The 20,005-nt window shown below is 37.1% G+C and overlaps 1 protein-coding gene across 4 annotated transcripts in view; it reads right to left on the bottom strand.

Annotated features, from left to right (window-relative positions):
• Nucleotides 1-20,005, bottom strand: part of LOC138165087 (BTB/POZ domain-containing protein 8-like) — a 121,072-nt gene that overhangs the window by 39,478 nt on the left and 61,589 nt on the right. For 3 of the 4 annotated variants that reach the window (XM_069093234.1, XM_069093231.1, XM_069093232.1), the window contains 4 exons: nucleotides 15,224-15,304; nucleotides 14,017-14,113; nucleotides 10,107-10,195; nucleotides 9,390-9,492 (listed from right to left, as the gene is read on the bottom strand). In XM_069093234.1, coding sequence (XP_068949335.1) covers nucleotides 9,390-9,492; nucleotides 10,107-10,195; nucleotides 14,017-14,113; nucleotides 15,224-15,304 — 370 coding nt within the window. Of the gene's footprint in view, nucleotides 1-9,389; nucleotides 9,493-10,106; nucleotides 10,196-14,016; nucleotides 14,114-15,223; nucleotides 15,305-20,005 lie in introns of those variants that run through there. The other variant, XM_069093233.1, reaches the window with a different exon arrangement.

Consider the following 20,005-nt stretch of genomic DNA (forward strand, 5'->3'; position numbering starts at 1 on the left):
GATTTAGTTTTAGGCACCAGGGGATGAGAGGACAAGAGAGGTACAAACAGCAGAATATACCTAGGGTGGATGGATAGTTACTAGATATTCAGAAGAATGAAACCTTCCTAGTTTTGATAGTTATAGGGATCAAGGAGGATTTTTATAATTGGTGAGTTCAAGTGGTAGAGGGAACAACACTAGGAAAGCAGTAAGTACATCTGGCATAAGCAGTGACCATGCACAGGGTTTGGAATAGTAAGTGTAAGTCATTTGGGCAAGTGAGAAGTCAGGTTGGGCTTGAATGGCCAGCAGAAAGCAAGCAAAATCCTATTCAGAGACTCACACTTCTTGGAAGAGGCGGGCTTTTGCCAAGGAAGGGCCAGGATGTTCTGTCTCCAGGACAGGCAAGGGAATAAAGCATTTCATGACACAAATTTAAGGGTATTACCAGAAAGCAGAGAATAAATTCTGTTCAAAGGGTTCTTCGATGAGGATATCCCAGGTTTAAATCAATAATAGCCTAAGCCACATCAACTGATACTAAATTACTAAGTGCCCAGTAGGTGCCAGGTGTCGTGGATACAAATCTAAAAGTGAGACAGTCCCTGGCTTCAAGGAACTTATACTCTACTGTACAGGTCAGTTTGGAAAGTGGTCTCTTTTGGAGTTCCCCAAGGACTGGCCCTATATGGTTGAATTCTTCAAAAGGTCTTCAAGCAAAATTTAGATAATTTTGGGTATGTTGTAAAGAAGAACTAGAATATACGGTCTCCTGAGTTACATTCCAAATCTTGAAATTCTGTTTCACATTTTTTTTCAGTAAATTGGACAAAGGAATAGATGATACATCCATCAAGTAAGCAAATGATACAATGTTATAAGGGACAGATAAGGATGACAGGATCCAAAGAAATCTGGACATTTTTTCACATAGGGTCAAATCTAGTAAGATTAAATTTAAAAGGGAAAAAATGTGAAGTCTAACACATTTGAGTTTTTTTTATATCACAGAATTTTGTTTGGAAAATCAAGGTTCAGGAGTTTAACATACTTAAGGGGTTTTGCTGCATTACAAGCCCAAGAAGTCAACAGTATGATATGGCAGCCAAAAAACTACTATGATTTTAGGTTGCATTGAGAGGCCTGGAAATAAGGAATAAGGAAGTGATAGCACTCATGTACACTAGCCTGTTAGGACACTTCTCATGTACAGTGTTCTGTATCGATCATCTTTGGGAGAACATGTTGAGCTACAAGATGCCTAGAGGAGGTCCAGCAGGATGATGGAGGCTTTCAAGATTGTGGCATATGAAGATTTCTTGAAGAACACCTAGAAAAGACATCTTGGTCTAAATGCAAACATTTAGAAAATCTTGCCATCAACAGGAAAGCCTTCCTCTTATTGGACTTTGTGCAGGACCCCCTTCAGAATACTGGCCAACACATTAGAGAAACATATGTCTTCCTGCTTCATTTGATGTCAGAACTTCAGTCTATTGAGAAAGTCACAGTTATAGCTGCATCTGTCATAGATTCTTGTATAGTTTTAACATATGTAGAAGATCCCTTGTTTAAGACTCTTCTTCAAGGCTACATTTTGTGTCAGAGTTTTTTCTTTTAAATCCACACACAAGACAATAGCAATAATAATGGCTGAATACCTTAAATAATGTCTTAGTTCGAAAAGAGACAGGGACCGAAAATATTGTTTTATCAGCACAGGAAACACTCAGGTGAGTAACATTTTCTTTATACCAGGCTCTTACACAACTATCTAGAGGAAACACACTAAAAGCTTAAGTAAGTTGCCCAGGGTCACACAGCCAATAAATGTCAGAGGTGAAACCTGAATCCACACCTTTCTGGCTCACAGGTCTGTTCTCTATCCACCATGACACACTACCTTGGATATATTATCAGATCTTAACACAATCCTATGAGAGAAGGAAGGAAACAAACATTTATTAAGCACCTACTATGTACCAGCCATTAAACCCTTTACAAATATCTCTCATCTGATACTCACAATAGCCCTTGGAAGGTAGGAGTTATCATCATCATCCCTATTTTATAGTTGGGAAGCTGAAGAAGACAGAAGTGATATGACTGGTTCAAGGCCATGCTGGCAAGGACATGTCTGAGGCTGGATTTAAACCCAGATGGGCCTGGCTCCCAGGCCAGCACTCTATCTACGACACCACTCACTTGACAAATAAGGACCTGAAGTGCTTTCATTTGAAGTGGGACTCAAACTCAGGTTTCCCTGACTCCCCTGACTCGCACTATCTACATTAGATCATGAGGCCACTAGGGAGAACCCGAGTGTACAGAGCGCTGACCCTGGAGTCAGGAAGAACAGGGTCCAAATCCAGCTTTAGACACTTTCTAGGTTGGTGACCTTGGGCAAGTCACTTAACCCCTGTCTGCATCAATTTCCTCAACTGAAAAATGGGAATAATAACACCACCCACCCTGGGTCGCTGTGAAGATAATACTTGTAAAGTGCTTAGCACCTAGAAGGCTAAACACTTGTTCCCTTCTCTTCTCCCTGCACTCAATGCCATCTCTCTCAGTCAGCTGGGTGACTGTAAAGGTGTAGTCTCTTGCAGAATGTTGTCTGTAATGGTTAGTGATGACACTTTTTATAATTATCAACTGCTCACAAACAGGGCAAATAACCCAGGGATTAGCCCTTCACTCTAAAACCCTCCTTCTGCTGCAAATGCTTCCTATTATTTTGGTTTTACATTGGTGATGATGTTGATGGGAGCTTTCAGTGTGGCTTTTCTTCTTAAGACCTATTACAAAATAAATAATATATTTTGTTTTGCTCTACTATTCATATTGATTACAAAGCTTTTTGGTTTTTCAAATGGGAGGTGGGAAAGAGAAAAAATGGATACTTGTACATTGAAAAAAATAAAAACAATTAAAAACAAATTGGAAATGAAGATACTTTTGGAAAAAAATTCAATGTTCAAAAAAAGGAAAAAAAACCTTCCTTCTAGGAAACAGGCAGCAATTTTAAGGAGGTTTGATATAATCATCAAATTTTGCCTGCATGTAAACATGTCATTTTGGTATTTTATAGAGTTTATAAAGTTATACTGATAAAGCATATTAAATTGTTACCCAAAATAATGTCTTTACCATATTGTCAACCAGAGGGGCAGCATGGACTTCTGAGCTCCTAGTTCAATTAGTCAATAAGTCTCTATTTAGTGCTAAATATGGTGCCAAACGCTTTCAGGATGAAAATAAGTTCTGATAAATCAGTCTTTTCCAATAGATCAGGAGTGAAGCAAAGGTGTCCACTGTCATCACTCCTATTTGACAAAGTGCTAAAAATGTTAGTTATATCAACAAGAAAATGAATTTGGAGAAATTAAACATATATGAAGAAGAAATAAAATTCTTCAGATGGTAAGATGGCATACTTAGAAATTTCTAGAGAGTCAACTGAAAATTACTTGAAACAATTTTGACAAGGATATGAAATACACACAAATTATTAGCATTTCTATATAATACCAATAAAAAACCAGTAGGAAGAAAAAGAGAAATTCTATTTAAAATAACTACAGACCCCAAAGTACCACTGATAAGAAGAAAATATACTTATAACAAAACATTTTATGACAGCAAACACTGGTAAACAAAACAAAGTAGAGAAATGGTTAAACATTGTGGCATATCAATGTAATGGACTATTACTGTGCTGTCATAAATTATGAATATGATGAATATAGAAAAGCATATAAAAATCTACCTGAACTGATCAACAGTGAATTAGGGTGAGCCAAGAAAATAATATATACAATGATTACAACAATGTAAACGGAAACAACCACAAAAACAATCAAAAGTGAATTCCCCAAAATTATAAAGAATAATCACGGCTTAAAAAAAAGACTCCATCCCTTGGCAGAAGTGGGAGGTCCACAAATGTACATTATAAATATTTTCAGACTTTATATGCTGATTTTTTTTCTTCTTGCTCTTTAAAAAGATACCATTTGTTATAGGGATGCCTCTCTGAAAGGGGGACAGGAAGAAATGCTGGGGAAATTACAGTTTTGTTAAAAAAAAAAAACCCCAAACACTAGTGAAAACCTGTTAAAAATAAAAACAAAGTGATTATAGAATATATATATATATATATGGATGTGTGTGTATGAACAAACACTTGGGAGTTTATGCACCAAGATACACACAGGAACTACATAAATACAACCACAAAAAAAAACTTTATAGAAGTAATGACAGATAGAAATAATTATAAAAATATTAATTAGTCATGGGAAAACCAAGTCTACATAAGAAAAATTGTAATAAAATTACAATAAAAAATAAACAACTTGCTTATTCAATGCCATAGTAAACTACCAAAATACCACTTTAAAAAATTAAAAAAAGTAATAACAAAATTAATCTGGAGGCACAAAAGGTCAACAATCTCAAGGCAAATAATAAAAAAAAGCATTGAAAGAAAGGGAGTTTGGCACTACCATATCTCAAACTATACTACAAAGTCGTAAATTATTGAAACAATCTGGTATCTATTTAAAAAAGAAAGAGAGACCAATCAAATTATGTACATAACATACAGAACCAAATGATCCTTGTACCCTATGGTTTGACAAATCCAAAGACTCCAGCTTTTGGGGTAAGACTCACCATCTGATTAAAACTGCTGGGAAAACTGGACAGCAATATGACAGAAATTAAGTTTAGATCATAACTTACACCAAGATAAATTCCAAATGGATACACAACCCAACTATAAAAGGTCATCTCCTAAACAAATTGGAAAAACAAGGAAATTACTTTTCAGAGCTATGATTAGGGGAAGAGGTTATGCCCAAACAAAGGAATGAGAGTGTCACAGAAGATAAGAAAATTTGATTATATAAAATTAAAAAGTTCTTGTAGAAACAAATTCAATACAGCTAAGATTAGAAGGAAAAGAGATGACAGGAGAATTTTTTTTCCAGCAAGTTTCTTTGATAAAAGTCTCAATTTCAAGAAACAACTGGTTCAAATTTGTAACAATAAGAACCACTCCCAAATTAGCAGATGGTTGAAGAATATGAAAATTCACAAGGGAAGAAAAATCTAAGCTATCTTAGAGTCATATTTTTAAAAATGATTCAAATCACTAATAATTAAGGAAATGCCAATTAAGGCAACTCTGAGGCTCTATCTTACACCCATCAGACTGACAAAGCTAATTAAAAAATTAAGTGACAAGTGTTGGAGGGGCTATGAAAAAACAGCCACATTGGTAGACTGGTCTAGATAGGTCTAGTCATGTATAATAATTTTAAATTATGGTCCCCCCAAATCACTAAACTATTGCATGTTCTTTGGACTAGTGATACCAATACCAGGGCCTATACATCAAAGAAATTAAGAAAAAAAAAAGAAACAATCCTATTTGTACCAACAAATTTAAAGCACTCTTTAGCAATGGCAAAGAACTGGAAACTAAGGAGTGCCCATAAATTGATGAAAGGCTGAAAAAATTACAGTATATGAATGGAATTGAATACTATTGTGCTATAAAAAATGAAGAAAGATAGTTTCAGAGAGGGGCGGCCAGGTGGTGTAGTGAGTAAGAGCGCCGGCCCTGGCATCAGGAGCCCCGGGATTGGTTCCAGCCTCAGATACTTGGCACCCACACAAAATAACTGGCCATGTAACCTTGAGCAAGTTACTTAACCCCAATTGCTTTAAAAAAAAGATATCTTAAGAGAGACCTGGGAAGATCTGCATGAACTGATGATGAGTGAAGTGAGTAGAACCAGGAAAATAATTTATACCATAGCATCAAGATTGTAAAAATGAACAATTCTAAAAGACTTAACTCTGATCAACAAAATAATCAACCATGATTTCCGAGGACAGAGGAGAAATGATGCCCTTTCATGACAGAGAAGATGATGGACTGATATGCAGAATGAGAAATGCATCTTTGGATGTGGCTAGTATAGGGATTTGTTTTGTGTGACTATGCATAAATGAAATGAGGATTTCATTTTCTTCCTTCCTTCTCCATTTCTTTCTTTCAGTCATAGGGAGAAGGGAAAGGAAGAAAAAAATAAATGTCTGATAAGTGAAAAAATTAATTGAAATGAGACTTGTCCTTATGAAGGTGAGGTAATTTTAAAAATGGTTCCTTTTATATTTATAAATGTAGGACACAGGTCCATAGGAACATGTTCCTTGCTTCCTACTTAAGCAAATGAACCTCCTCCAAACCTTATAAAGAGGAAGGAATGGCATGCTCATTGACTTCTTCAGTACTCCAATGTATCTGTCATCTCCAAGGCTTACAACACAGTAGGTCACATCCCACCCACATCTTCTCATCTTGTGTGACTATGATCTGTGCCCATTCATCAATGCTCCAGAGTGTGCCATGAGTCACCCAGTGTGTTATGAGTCTTCCTCTAGGTCCTCTGGCATCAATGAGGCACTGATCACTTGTTAGTCCTCAGGCTTGCTACAGGACTGCTCAATCCCCTTTTCCCTTCATGCAACTTTAAAATATTACCTTTTATTTTAGTTCTCATGCCCATCTTGTTGTTAGTATAAGAACACAGCCTATGCACTCAACAACTCACTTTCCATTGTTCTTTTGGTAAGTCACAGTTTCAATGTGCTCTCTGGGGGCAAGGCGAACAAGTCTGTTCCCATTTTGAAACAAGAACTCTTGGAATAGTCGTGTTACTGTATTTCCCTCCCCATCGCTTCCCCTCTTAAATCTTCACTCTTCCATGTTAAATACATCCAGTTCCTTCAATCATAGTATGTCAGGATCTCAAGATACTTTACCATCCTGTCTGCCCTCCCCTGGATGCCTTTCAGCTTATAAATATCCTCCCTAAGTTGTGGAGCCCAGACTGAAACAACAATTCCCTAGATACCAGACCTCAATGTCAATCTAACTAGCCACGTGCTGTAGCTGGGCTGTACCTTTGGGTAGAAGGTGGAGCCCTGTTAAATTTGATCTCACTCAATTCAGTCCAACATTCTAGAGATCTTTCTGAATGCTGATTCCATTATCCAGTGTTTGTTAGTTCTCTCTCTCAGCTTTACAGCCTCTACAAGTTTTGTAACTATGTCATTTAGTCCTTTCTCCAAGTCATTGATAAAAATACAAAACAACCTCATGCCACGATAGATCCCTGAGGTATTTGAGGCCATTTTCTATTGAGGTGAATGTGATATAAGACTCACAAAGTTTACAATTTAGCCAGAAGTTCAATTTGACATGAAGTCTTCAAATAAGAAGTAAGGACAATGCAGAAGTTTAGATGAGAGAGGTCAGGATAGAGAGGAGCAAAAGAGAGACACTGAAGAGATTCAGCATTTGTTGAGTTGTTACTCTGGGCTAGACAGATCAGTCCTTGCCTTCAAAGACCTTCAGTTCTCCTGGGACAATACAACATGTTTATGGATAAGTAAATACAAAGTAAATTCAGAAGGATGAGAAGGGATCTGGTAAGGGTTTGTAAACAAGATGTTATCTGTGCTGTCTTGATAGTCAAAGCCTGTGCAGAGGCATGCAATAGGAAATGAAGTCAGGGTGAGGGAACAATAAGGGGGGCAGTTTTGTCTTGTTCTGCAGAATGCAGGAAGGGAAGGAATACAAAATGTCATTGACTGGAAGGATAGACTGGTAAAAAACTGCTAAAGGTTTTCAATGCCAAGTTGAAAAGTTTGTATTTTATCCTAGAAGGTTTTTGAGAAAGGAAGTGACCAAATAATGCTGAGGGCTAATACTCCACCGCTATCAGGGAGGTAACAAGCTTCTAGTGGTTTGTCCACAAGTGGCACCTTCTCTGCAGGTTACAGATGTAGACCACCGCCAAGCATCTGGAGGGGTTCAGTGCCTTGCCCAGGATCACAAAGTCAGGGTTTTCTAGGGTTAGGACCAGAAGCCACATCTTACAGGGCTATAGCCAGTTCTTTTGCCACTATGGATAGTAAGTGATAGAACAACAATGATAGTAACGAATAATTACACAGCACTTTAAGGTTTGCAAAGCACTTTACTTATCTCAGACCCATAGAACATAATATTAGCAGTTATGTAGAGGATGAACTGGGGAAGGGAAAGACTGGAAGTATGAAGACCAATCAGGAGGCTACTGAGGCACTTGTGGACATAACAGGAGACTAGCTGGGGATTAGAAAGAAACAGAAGGTAAAAGGGAGTCAACAAAACGAAGCTTGTAACTGACTGGATCTGAGAGGTGAGGAAGAAGAAAGAACCTAGAGTGACTCTGAGGGGCGGCACACCTGGGTGGCTGAGGTAGTGACCTTAATGGGAATGAAGAAGCTGGGAGGAGACAAAGGCTGGGGGGTAGGCAGGGTAGGGGACAGAAAATGAGCATTGTTTTAGATATGCTGAGTTTGAGATGACAGACCACATCTGTGTGGAGAGATATCATTAGAGGTGAGAGAACAGTGATGAATAAATATCTGAAATTCATTCCATAGTAATGGTAACTGAATCCATAGGAGCTAATTAGATCACAGTAGAGTACATAGAATAGGGGAAAGGAAAGATGGGAGAAGGCAGGTCCAGGATGGAGCTTTGGGGAATAACCATGCTGATGCGCAAGAAATAGCAAAATTTATTCCCCCCCCCCAATTATGTTGAGAGAAAAAATCAAGACCAGAGTATCTACAGATTCATGGTACATTAACTGCAATTCTACATCTTTCTCAAAAGTAATCTTCTAGTAGATCAGTAAAGTTAATGTTCCAGAAAGAATTTTCTTTAGTAATGATCACCATCCTGTAAAATAATTATAAATATCTACCTGTGGTTATGCCATTAGGAACATCTGTGGTACTGTATCACATATGTATTTAATGTCCTAAACTTTTTTTTTGTAAAAAGCTTTATTTTTAGAAAGGTAACATGGAATATTTCTTTTTTGAGTCAGTATTTCCATAAAAATCAGAATTCTTTTCAGTTCAGCAAATAATACTATGTTCATAAATTTAGTGACTAAAAATTAACATAAGGACCACTTGATATATTTTTTGACTACTCTCTAAAGAAGTCTGCACAACATATGGCCCGCGGCCTATGGGCTATGTTTTTCAGGCCTGTTCTGTATCCTCTACATTTTTTGCTGGCCGCCCAAAATCCTTTCAAGGCTGCAAGCAGTCCATGGGCTGAATGTTGTGCAGACATGCTCTAAGGTATCAAAAAATATATTAATGATACAAAAATATAAACATTATTTTAGCAGGTAATATTAATAGCAAATTCTTTTGTTAAAAAACTGCTTTAATTAACATGTTTAAAAGACTAAATGACTCAGTACTACCTCTGAAAAACTGAATAATCTCAATAATAAATAAAAAAACTTTCAAGGTATACTTACTAAAGACTGAATCAGCATAGTAAGGCAATTTTTCTGGATCTCAGGAGGTATATTTGCAAAGCTTCTCTCTGACCAACACCTTGCAAAATGCTTTACAATCCACCTATTAGAAATTCAAATTAAGAAGAATTAAAATAATCTCCTAACATCTTTTAATGACATAAAGTATAAATGACTACATTATAACTAGATGAAATTATTGTTAGAACTTATGGTAACATTCTTAATTCATTTCATGGTAGGATTAATTCAGCCATCTTTTGTAGAAAAGCAGTTTTCAGCTCAGCATCGAGTTGAGCCAATGTAAACAGAAGTGAACACAATAAACTGCATTTAATAACTGTGGATACAGTTAATCCTGTCCACCTTCAAAGTGAGAACTAAACTGGGAAATTGGCTCAATTATCCTAACTTGTTGGCCACTGCAGTTCTAAAGCTATGCCCAGAAAAAATGACAGATCTGAAAGTGTTATCAAAATAGGGAAGTTGGGGCATGTAGGTGGCACAGTGAATAGAACACAGACCCTGGAGTCAGGAGGACTTGAATTCAAATCTGACCTCAGACACTTAATACTTATTAGTTGTGTGACCTTGGGCAAGTCACTTAACCCCAACTGCCCTGCCTTTCCCCCTCAAAAAAAAAAAAAGGCAAAATAGGGAAGTCATGAAAATAGGACTGCCAAACTGATATCATAAATAGTACTTCAGATCACTTACTTCATACAATCATCATAAAGACTTTCCACTCCCACCGAATGAGCAATAATCAGACATTCTAGCATAGCCTCCAGTCTCCCCGGGGCAGGCTACAACAACAACAAAAATACCAAAGCATTGTTCTTTACCGACTGAAGGAGGAACATGCCTGCGTCACATTAAGAAGCAGAAAGCTAAAAACACATCTTTACAAAATAATTAGGCACCATTTACACATCTGTAAATTTATGTGAACAAGGGTCCTCAAACAGTCTACTCTTCTTTTAAAATCAAGAAACATGTTAGACAGAATCTTTGGTTTTGCACAGAAGAACATTTGATTCATTTAGATTTCAGAAAGTACAATATTTTGATGATAGTTTTTTTTTTGCCTTGGCTGATTGTCATCATTTTCTCTATATACTTTTAGCCATGCCACCTCTAAAGTCATGATGAATAGAAAGGCCACTGGACTGGGAAGCAGAGGATCTGTTCTGCTGTTCCTAACTTGTAAACATGTACACAGCACAACCTTTCTAGGTCTCAATTTATTCGTTTTTAAAATGAAGGAATCAGAAGAGTTGATTTCTAAAGTACGTTACACCTCTAAACTGATCATCATGCATCATCATGCAAGAAAACCAAATTGTTTAATCTGTTTCTTACAGCATTTTCTTTGTCTGTGAGTTCCCTATACCAATTAAATCACAGGCACAGTCCCTATTCCCATCCCTTTTTAAAAGTATTAGATGTACTTTTTAACATACACACACACACACGTGTGGCATGGAAATTTCTGCACTGACCTAAAATAAAAAGAGATAAAGAATCAAAATAGATTAGTGATATAACATATCAACCAGAAGCAGAGATTAAAAGATAAATAAAATCATGGAATGTAAAGGTCAACTTTGTAATAATATTCTGAAATATCCTCAATATTTGGAACACAATATTTAAGTCAGGTCACTCCTAATGAAATTCCAAAAGACATTTCTTGGTGTGAACTTTGTCCAAATGAGTTGCACAGAAGTTACTCTGCTTTATGCTTATTGTAAATTTGGAACCACATATTTAATAAGGTATAGCAGTTGTCAAATTTAAATATCTAATAATTCACAACATACATGTGAAGTACTGCTGCTCACAAAAGAGAGAAAACTCATCTTCAGATGTGTCTCTGAGCACAGCCACTAACGTGAGAGCTTTTCAAACATGGCCATCAAGTCCTGACTCATTTTGGAAAGTGCCTTAAGTTTGGTTTTCCCTCTAAGAATGCAACATGACTTTCAAGGACTGGCCCTGTCTTTCCTCAGTATAGAGAACTCCTGATAAGAAAGTGGTACCTATTCTACATGTAGGGTGGAGAGAGTTGCCTGGGACCCTGAGAGTTTGAGGGACTAGCTCAACTTCACATGGCTAGTGTATGTAAAAACAGAACTGGAACCCAGCCTTTTCTGATTATGAGCCTGGGTCTCTATCAATGCCACATTACCTCTCTTAAAACAAATTAAACTGAATTAAAGTTAATCGGTCTTAAGTATAAGACAAGCTTGGAGGTAACTCAGAATACCCTGTACTTTGGTTATTTTAACATGCATCCCCAGATGGAAACCATTATACAGGCAGTAATCACTGAACAAATACCCAACTTACAAAGGACCCATGAGCATCCCAACTCCATCATGAATGTTCTTCCCATTGTCTTCTCCGTTTCCACAACGATTATTATATGTATGATTATTGTAGTAGTATAATAGAGTAGTAGTTAATATAATCTACTATGAGGGAGACTTTCTTGTTTTAAAGAAAATAGACTTAAAAGTAGAAAGAAAAAAATGTACATTTTTAGAGAGCTAATCTTTAAAAGTATCCCTTGTTGGTCCCTTTTGCCTTTTGCTGTTAGGTCCCTGCTATACCCCTCAACTTGTAGAGAAGGTGGGGGATGGGGGAGGGAGGGAATCAGAGAAGTCAGTATTAAAGAAGGATGGGTGTCTTTTGTAGGTAACAAGGATTCTGTTATTTCAAGGAGATGGAAGGTGTTTGAGAGAAAGAAGTCTAATATGAAGGGCAGTTTATTAGCAACAGACAGGGGGTCTCAGAAGTCACAGTGTAAGGGGAGGCAGAATGGAATAGGAAAGGCAGAATGAAATAGGAACACAGAGGAGTATGAATAGGGTGAATGGGGGAATAAGGGTTGTGGGAATGGTTGAAACGGAAGGGAGTTTTTATCTAGTCAGTCTTTGACAAATTCTGATTCCTAATCACAGACAGAAGGAAAGGAAAGGCTTTGCTATGCATGGATCAGTAATAAATAGTAAAGTGACCATCATCATCATCTCCACCTTCATCTTTGGTTCTGAATTGACTGGATCTAGTAGTAAGAGGTGTGTTGTTCCTCCGTGGCTGGTCAGGTAGCAGTGGAATTTTTCAATGACCACAGCCCAAGCCCCAGGACTGACAGGGACTGGAGGAGGGGGAGTCTCTTGTCCTGAGGAGGTCAGGAAGTGTGGTGAATAGAAGTCTGCTGTTTGGACCTGCTCTGATTATGGAGTGGGAGATTTGCTCATTCTCCCCAGTCTAGCTTCCATGTTGATTTGATTTCATCACCTTCCTAGTACAGACAACAGGCAGAAGGGGCCTTGATCCTGGTCCTGACTGGATCTTCCTGACTACCAATCATTCCTAGAGCCTATATTTTGTTTTTTCCTGTCTAGCTGCACATTTTTATAGTCCTGAATATAGAAAACCCCATATCTAGTGAAGGGCAAAATAGATAGAAACAGACAAGCAAGGAATGTATTTCACCTTAACAGTGATGGTTTGTCCATTTTTTTTCTAGGAAAAAAATGAGACGCCTCAAGGAAAAGACAAAAAAAAGTCCTATTTTAAATTATTGAGATTCAAATGAAATCTTAATTCTATTTGTAACTCTTTCAAGTACAAGTTTCATTATGCAGAATTTCTTTATGATGCTGGGTCATGCTGTGGTTACACAAATCCTTCAAATCAGGTATATTATTTACAAGTTCATTTATTTAATGCTTGTATCTTGTCTTTTTTTTCCCTTCTGAATCACACTCCTTTTTTATTTTTTCAAATATTTTATTTTTTCTAATTACATGTAAAATTTTTTAAACACTCGTCTAATTTTTTTCCATTTAAATAGCATTTTATTTTTTCCAATTATGTATAAAGGCAATTTTTAATATTCACTTAAAAAATTTTGAATTCCAAATGTTCTCCTTCTTTCTCCTCCCTAAAAATGGTAAGCAATTCGATATATACTCTGTCTACTTTCAAAATTACTTGAGATAGGTAAAATAAAGCAGAGTGGATGGTAAGATACATAAAAATAGAACAGAGGCAGTCTAAAGGAATATGTAGATGCTTTCAGGTGTTATATCACTTGATCAGTGAACTTCATTCTAAAATTCCTCTGAATTTTTGCTAATGCAAAAAGGGAAACAATTTGTTACATAGATTTGTTTTCTGAAAAATAGAAAGCATACACATTCATTTGTAAAAATAAAATTTTTCCCATAACTAAATGCAAGGGAATTTGCATGGATCCTTAGATAACTAGAACAGTACATAACTAAAATTCCCAACCAAGAAGAAAAAATATTGAGAGATTTCCTATCATCCTTCTATAAAGGCAAAGAGTTTAATATTAAATCATAGCCTAGTGAAGTCTTTATACAAGGCCCTGAGATAATGAGGTCCAGGCACTTTGCTTTATGATGGCCTAACTTAATGCTCACTAAATACTTAAGGTTGATTGATTTCTCAATTGGGATCACCTTTTCCTAAGAGCAGCATGCTCTTAGTATTGCAAAGAGCTCAACAATATTTTCCCTTAGAATTCAAAATCCTCTGGGTATTTTAGGTCTATACACTGGATATAAGATTTCAGAGATAGAGTACATACCTTCTGGAAGAAATTACAGTAGTCTCTTCTAAGAATATAAAGTGTTACTTCTTTTAACCCTTCTAATCCATACATATCTGCCAGGTTCAGTATCTGACTAAAGCAAAAACAGTAATGATCAAAATCAGACAAATAGATTTTGTAATTACAAACAAAATTTGCTTAAAAAACAAAGTACAAATTACTCCCATTTTTTTTTGTTCTAAATAACAAAATGCATGTTTTATTGTAGATGTCAGCAAGCATGGACACCATCGGAATGAAGAGCTTGCTCTGCTACCTACTTGAGCAGTGGGGACCAAACAGAATAAAGGAAGGCAAATCAACTGAAATCTCCTGGGCCCTTCAGGGACAAGTTATCTGTCCAATGGAAGTGAAAGACAATCAATGAATAGTCAACTGAATGGGATAGGAAAGGGCTCTGCATAAAAGACCTACTGTATGCAGAGCACTTAATGTTTGCTGACTTAAAGTGGAATTTTCCTACAGGTTTACAGCAGCAAACTTTCAATATTCAATCCTGCTCCTTGGAATTTTTTTTAGTGGAATATATTAATAAATGTAATAGAATAATATCAAAGGAAAAATCAATTTTAGGAGATTAAATGCTCATGTTTTTATTCTTTTGGAGCTAGGACACAAACAAAAACCAAGCTCTCAGAAAAACTGATTAAAGGATGTTGGAACTTTAATCTATCACGTGGGCAGTTTGTTGAGTTGGCATCGTGCAATAAAATAAATGTTTTACTGACATGACAGTCTTTAATACCTACATTACCAAATAAGTCTAATCTTTGTTAATTTTTTTCTTGAAAAGACAGCATCTAATACTCAACAAAAATACTGACATTTCAGTTCAAAATTCAATAAAAGTTTAATATAAGTTAAAATTACATATATGTAAAGACACTGAAAATTATCCTATCATGAAAATAATTTCTTATAGATACAAAAACTTTGCTAAAGATTAATCCATATAAGTGGATCATCATTTCTTCTAAAGAAACAAGCAAAGTAGCATTATTTCTAGATCTCTTAAAAGCATACTTTCCATATATTTTTAAAAAACAGCTAAACTGATGTTTATGAAACAAAAACAGTTAAATTGATTTTTGTTTAATTAGTCCTATAATATATAATTCGTTAAGATAGAGACAAGGAATCAACATAAAAAAAGAATAAAAAATCTAGAAAGGTGAATACATACCCTGCATTAGCTTTATTTGGAAAGCCCAGAGTCCCTCCATATATAAAATGCATCATAACATTCATTTCTACTGGTTTTACACTGAAAAACAAAAGCATTATTTGCACATATTTAGGAATAATTAATTTTCTTATATTTCATTTATATTTGAAGCACTGAAATACTATTTCACTAAAATTATTCTTTGTGTAAAATACAGTGAGGGAAAATTCTAGTAGTTCAAATTCCCAAATATTTCACAATAACCATACTTATAATCTCATTACATAATAATGACTATTATTATATCCATGTATGTAAAGCACTAAACTTAAAAAAACCACTACTGTTGTGTGTAAATGTCACTAAGTACAATTGAGTATGATCAAACAATATTTGTTAAGCACATAGTGAGAAACTATAATTGTTAAATTGTAAACAGTTGTTTAAATCCCTGAACTATTAAGGGAACAAGAGGAAAGATGTTAGTACATGGGGTGGATTTTCTATGAAGAATTTATGGAGAATCCTATTAACTTACACATTATGAAATCAAAGGATAATATCCACGTAGATTAAAATTCTCTTTCTATCCTTGAATTTTTTTGGCCAATAGTTTTAAAATGTTAATTCCTACATTTAAGATTAAACTATTACAATTGACATACATGTATATATGTATACACACACACAAAAACACATTTATTTAAGCACACGACTAGGTAAACACCAATTATCAAAAATTCAGAGTTAAAAAGATTTAAAGGGGGTGGCTAGGTGGCACAGTAAGAGTGCCGGCCTGGAGTCGGGAGGACCAGATTGGTTCTGGCCTCAGACACTTAACAACCACACACAAAAAAAGAACTTGCCGTGTAACCTTGGGTAAGTTACTTAACCCCAATTGCTTAAAAAAAAAAAAAAAAGATTTAAGAATAGAACATGGGCCCTGGAGTCAGGAGGACCAAGTTCAAATCTGGCCTCAGACACTTGACACTGTGTGACCTTGGCCAAGTCACTTAACCCCAACTGCCCCCCCTTCCCCCCCCCCCCCCCAAAAAAAAAGATTTAAGAAACAAGAAAAACCTTAGTCAGAAACAATACTTTCTTTTCTTTGGCCACAAATGATCCAATTTAAAGATTACATAGCAAATATAACTTTTTTGTTTGGATGAACTATAGGAAAAAGCTAATGTAATAAATGACAGAATAAGGATGTAAAAAGATTACGATACGGCTAACAATAATATGATAATAGGGATAACTTGGAATCAAAAAAATCAAATGTAAAAGTACAGGATGAGAGAGGTGGAGACAGACTATTTTTATTTTTTTTTAAAAAGAATCTAGAGGTGGTAGTGGACTGCAAGTCAAATATAAGTCAAATAGGTAAGACGGTGCCAAAAAGTTAACTTAATCTTAGGCTGCATTAACAAAGGCATACTATTGAGAAAGGAGAGTCGAGATGCCCTTTGTGCCATGCCCTACCCTGCAAGGGCCAGGAAGGGAACAAGCTTCCATGACAGAGAACATCTGAAGGGTAAGTGGCTTTAGTGGTCAGCTAGTCAAACCCTCACCTGAAAGTCATCACGTAACATGTTTTGTTCATCATCTATGTCTTCTACCGTGTTTCCCCGATAATAAGACCTATCCTGAAAATAAGCCCTCCCCCGAAAATAAGCCCTATTGAGATTGCTACTGTAGTGAAGGTGATCTCCTGCGCTACACGCTACATTACGGTACCCTCTGTATGCACCTCCCCACCCCCCCGTGAAACACACGCCACGCTCCGAGCTGCATCCAATCAGAGCTGCAGCAGTGAGCGCGTCATCCTGTTCTTCCCCAGTGATTTGCTTGCTGGTGCCATTGAGAGCAGTGCCCCGGAGGAGAGCTGAGGCAAGACAACATAAGCCCTCCCCTGAAAATAAGCCCTCTGGTGTTTTTCTTTACAAAAAATTTAATAAGACAGTGTCTTATTATTGGGGAAACACGGTAGCTCCCTTCAAAGGAACCTTTTTTAAGTACACTTCTCAAAAGTGCTGATTGGTAGGTGGCTTTTCTTGATGTCATGGCTAAATTTTCCTTGTTGAAATTTCTCCCCATTACTCCTTGTTCTGCTACCAAAGGCGAAATAGGTCATCCATGTGACAGCCTTTCACAGACATGAAGACTGATACTGTGTCTCCTTCTGAGTCTTTTTTTCCGGCTACATTTCCACATGTCCTTCACTTGAGTCTTTGTCATCTTGGTCACCTTCTTTTGTCTGGCCTCCAGTTGATCAGTATCAAACTACTGCTCAGAAAACTGGGCATCTCAACAATCCTTCTTCCTCCCTTATAGCTAGCCTTTGCCCCTGCAGTACCAAATGGATACGTATAAATAGCCAGTTTTCTTTTTCCCTCATCCTTCAATTATGCTCAAAGGGCAACTAGAGGGTAAAGGGTCGAAAGTTTAAGACACATAATAGCTTTATTACAATAGCTAGCTAACATCAATGTAAGTGCTTTCTGATTTGCAAAGTGCTTTCTTTACATTATCTCATGAGGATGTCAAAGGAGGTAGGGATATTTTTAGCCTTGAGAAGATTCTGGGTATGCCTGATAATTTTCTTCAAGAAAATCTGGAGGACTGTCACTTAGAAGAGGAACAGTGTTGTTCTGTTTGGCTTCAGAGGGTGAATTTTGGAGAAATGGTTAGAAGTTGCACAAACGCAGATTTACGTTTGAGAGGAGGAAAAGCTGTTGGGCCGAAATGAGAGAGACAAGAGACCCCCAAGAATATAAAATTTGGAAGTGGATTTTATTTTCCACTGGACTATTCGGGGTCAGCCCCAAATAGAACAGTGAGTCTGCACAGACAATGTGTCGGCTTTTAAAGGGATACCATGTGGCCAAAGGTTAGGTGTTACACAAGGAGAAACTTGCAAAGGCCAAGAACAATGACTGGTCAGTACACACCTTGAAATTCCCGCTGGCACCCAGAAACCCGCCCACCTCTGTGGAGGTGGGTGACTGGGTAAAGGTAGAGATGTGTGGGGGAAGGGACAGGGAATTTAACCTAGGCTAAAATTCTTAGAGGCGGTGAGTTCTTGCTCCCCTCAGGCTACAAAGCAGAGGCTGGATGACCCCTTTGGAGGCAAAGAGAGGGGCTAAGATTCTGGCCAATGTGGAGGTGCTGTGATGCTGTGAATGGACTTTAGAGTTCATGTGGTATAACCTCACATTCACAGGGGAATATAGCTTATTAATCATTCCTCACAGATGACCCTCTAACCATGGCTTTGAAACATTCAGTGAAGGGCAGATCACAATCCTTTGGGAGACAGCTCTATTAATTAAAAAGTCCCTCCATACGTAAAGCTGAAATTTGCTTCTCTGTAACCTTTATCAATTGGCTCCAATGTGGTCTAAACGAACAAAGAACATCGGGCCTTGGTCATCATGTTCTTTGGTATTCCCTTCTTCAGTCTAAATAAACGATTATTCTAAAGGACATATTTCTGAGCCCCTCAATATTCTAGTCATCCTCCTCTGTACACATTCCAGTTTGGCAAGACACTTCTTAAAGTACAGAACAGAATGAGGTGAGATCAGTGGAAAAGAGAGCAGGGCTCCTCTCTGCTGTAACTGTAAACGTGGGAGCCTATGGTTACGTAACATTCTACAGAGTATCAGATGGGATTGGAGGGGTTTTGCTTAATTCTTTTTTCCAATTCACATGAGAAGCATCCTAAAAGGAGAGGGAAGTAATGAAAGTGAGGGGATTATATCCACAAGTGGTTGGGATGTGAAAACAAAAGAGAGTACTCTCAGTGTTCCAGACACCATGTTCATTTATCCATTAAATATGTATATATATGGCAAGTACACAATGATGTTTAAGATATAGTCTGTGGCCTCAAGAAGTTAATAATTTGAGTGGAGAAACAATATTTGACATTTACGTAGAGATTTCAGGTAAAGAACACTTTATATTCAGTATCTTATTTGATTCTCATAAAATGCTAAGTAAGTAGTACAAGTATTATTACCCAAATTTTATATATGAGGAAACTGAGGTTCAGTAATGTTAAGAAAGTTGCCCATGGGTAGAATTTATAACTAAGTTTTTCCTGGTTTCATACCCAACACTTTCCATCACACCATAAAGCATTTTAAAGCTATTATAGTCACTGTACAAAAAAGCTGGGTCAACAACTAAGAATCATAAACTGGGGCAAGTTTAGTGAGTCAGGCAGACTAAAAGCTAGGTTCTGCAACAAACAAGTCAAAGATCTCCAAGGTGCTTTGGCCAACAGCTGATGGGAATGAGGGGCAGAAAAGAAGAACCTTTTTTAGTCTTAAAAGTCTAAGACCTGTTAATATAAGCTTGGCTTCTCACTGGCAGAGGCTAAGTCCTCATATACACCTTGCTGAGACTGGTATCTCTGGATAATGAGCACCTAGGTGGCACAGTGGCTAAGTGTTGGGCCTGGGCTCAGGAAAACCTGAATTAAAACCTGACCTTAAACAGTTATTGTGTGAGACTGGGCAAGTCACCTGATCTCTGCCTGCTGCTCTAGCCTCAACTGTAAGCTAAAGCTAGTAAGAGTAGGCTGCTCCCAGGGCAGAGAATGAGATATTTATCAAGCATTTTATGATGCCACATACTCTGGAATGGGTAGGTCTTCCCTGGGAGTATTCAGCTTCTCCGGTAACACAGAAGAGATGTTCCCTTTCATCGGATCTTTCTCTCTCCTGGAAGCCTTCATATCACCACTCCTCAACAGCCACCCCAGCATGGCAGACATCAGGGTTTTGGCAAAGG

The sequence above is a fragment of the Petaurus breviceps genome, unplaced genomic scaffold, assembly GCF_028583685.1.
Source record: "Petaurus breviceps papuanus isolate PSGF00001 unplaced genomic scaffold, PetGlider_PUasm1.0 207, whole genome shotgun sequence".
Classification (NCBI taxonomy): Eukaryota; Metazoa; Chordata; class Mammalia; order Diprotodontia; family Petauridae; genus Petaurus; species Petaurus breviceps.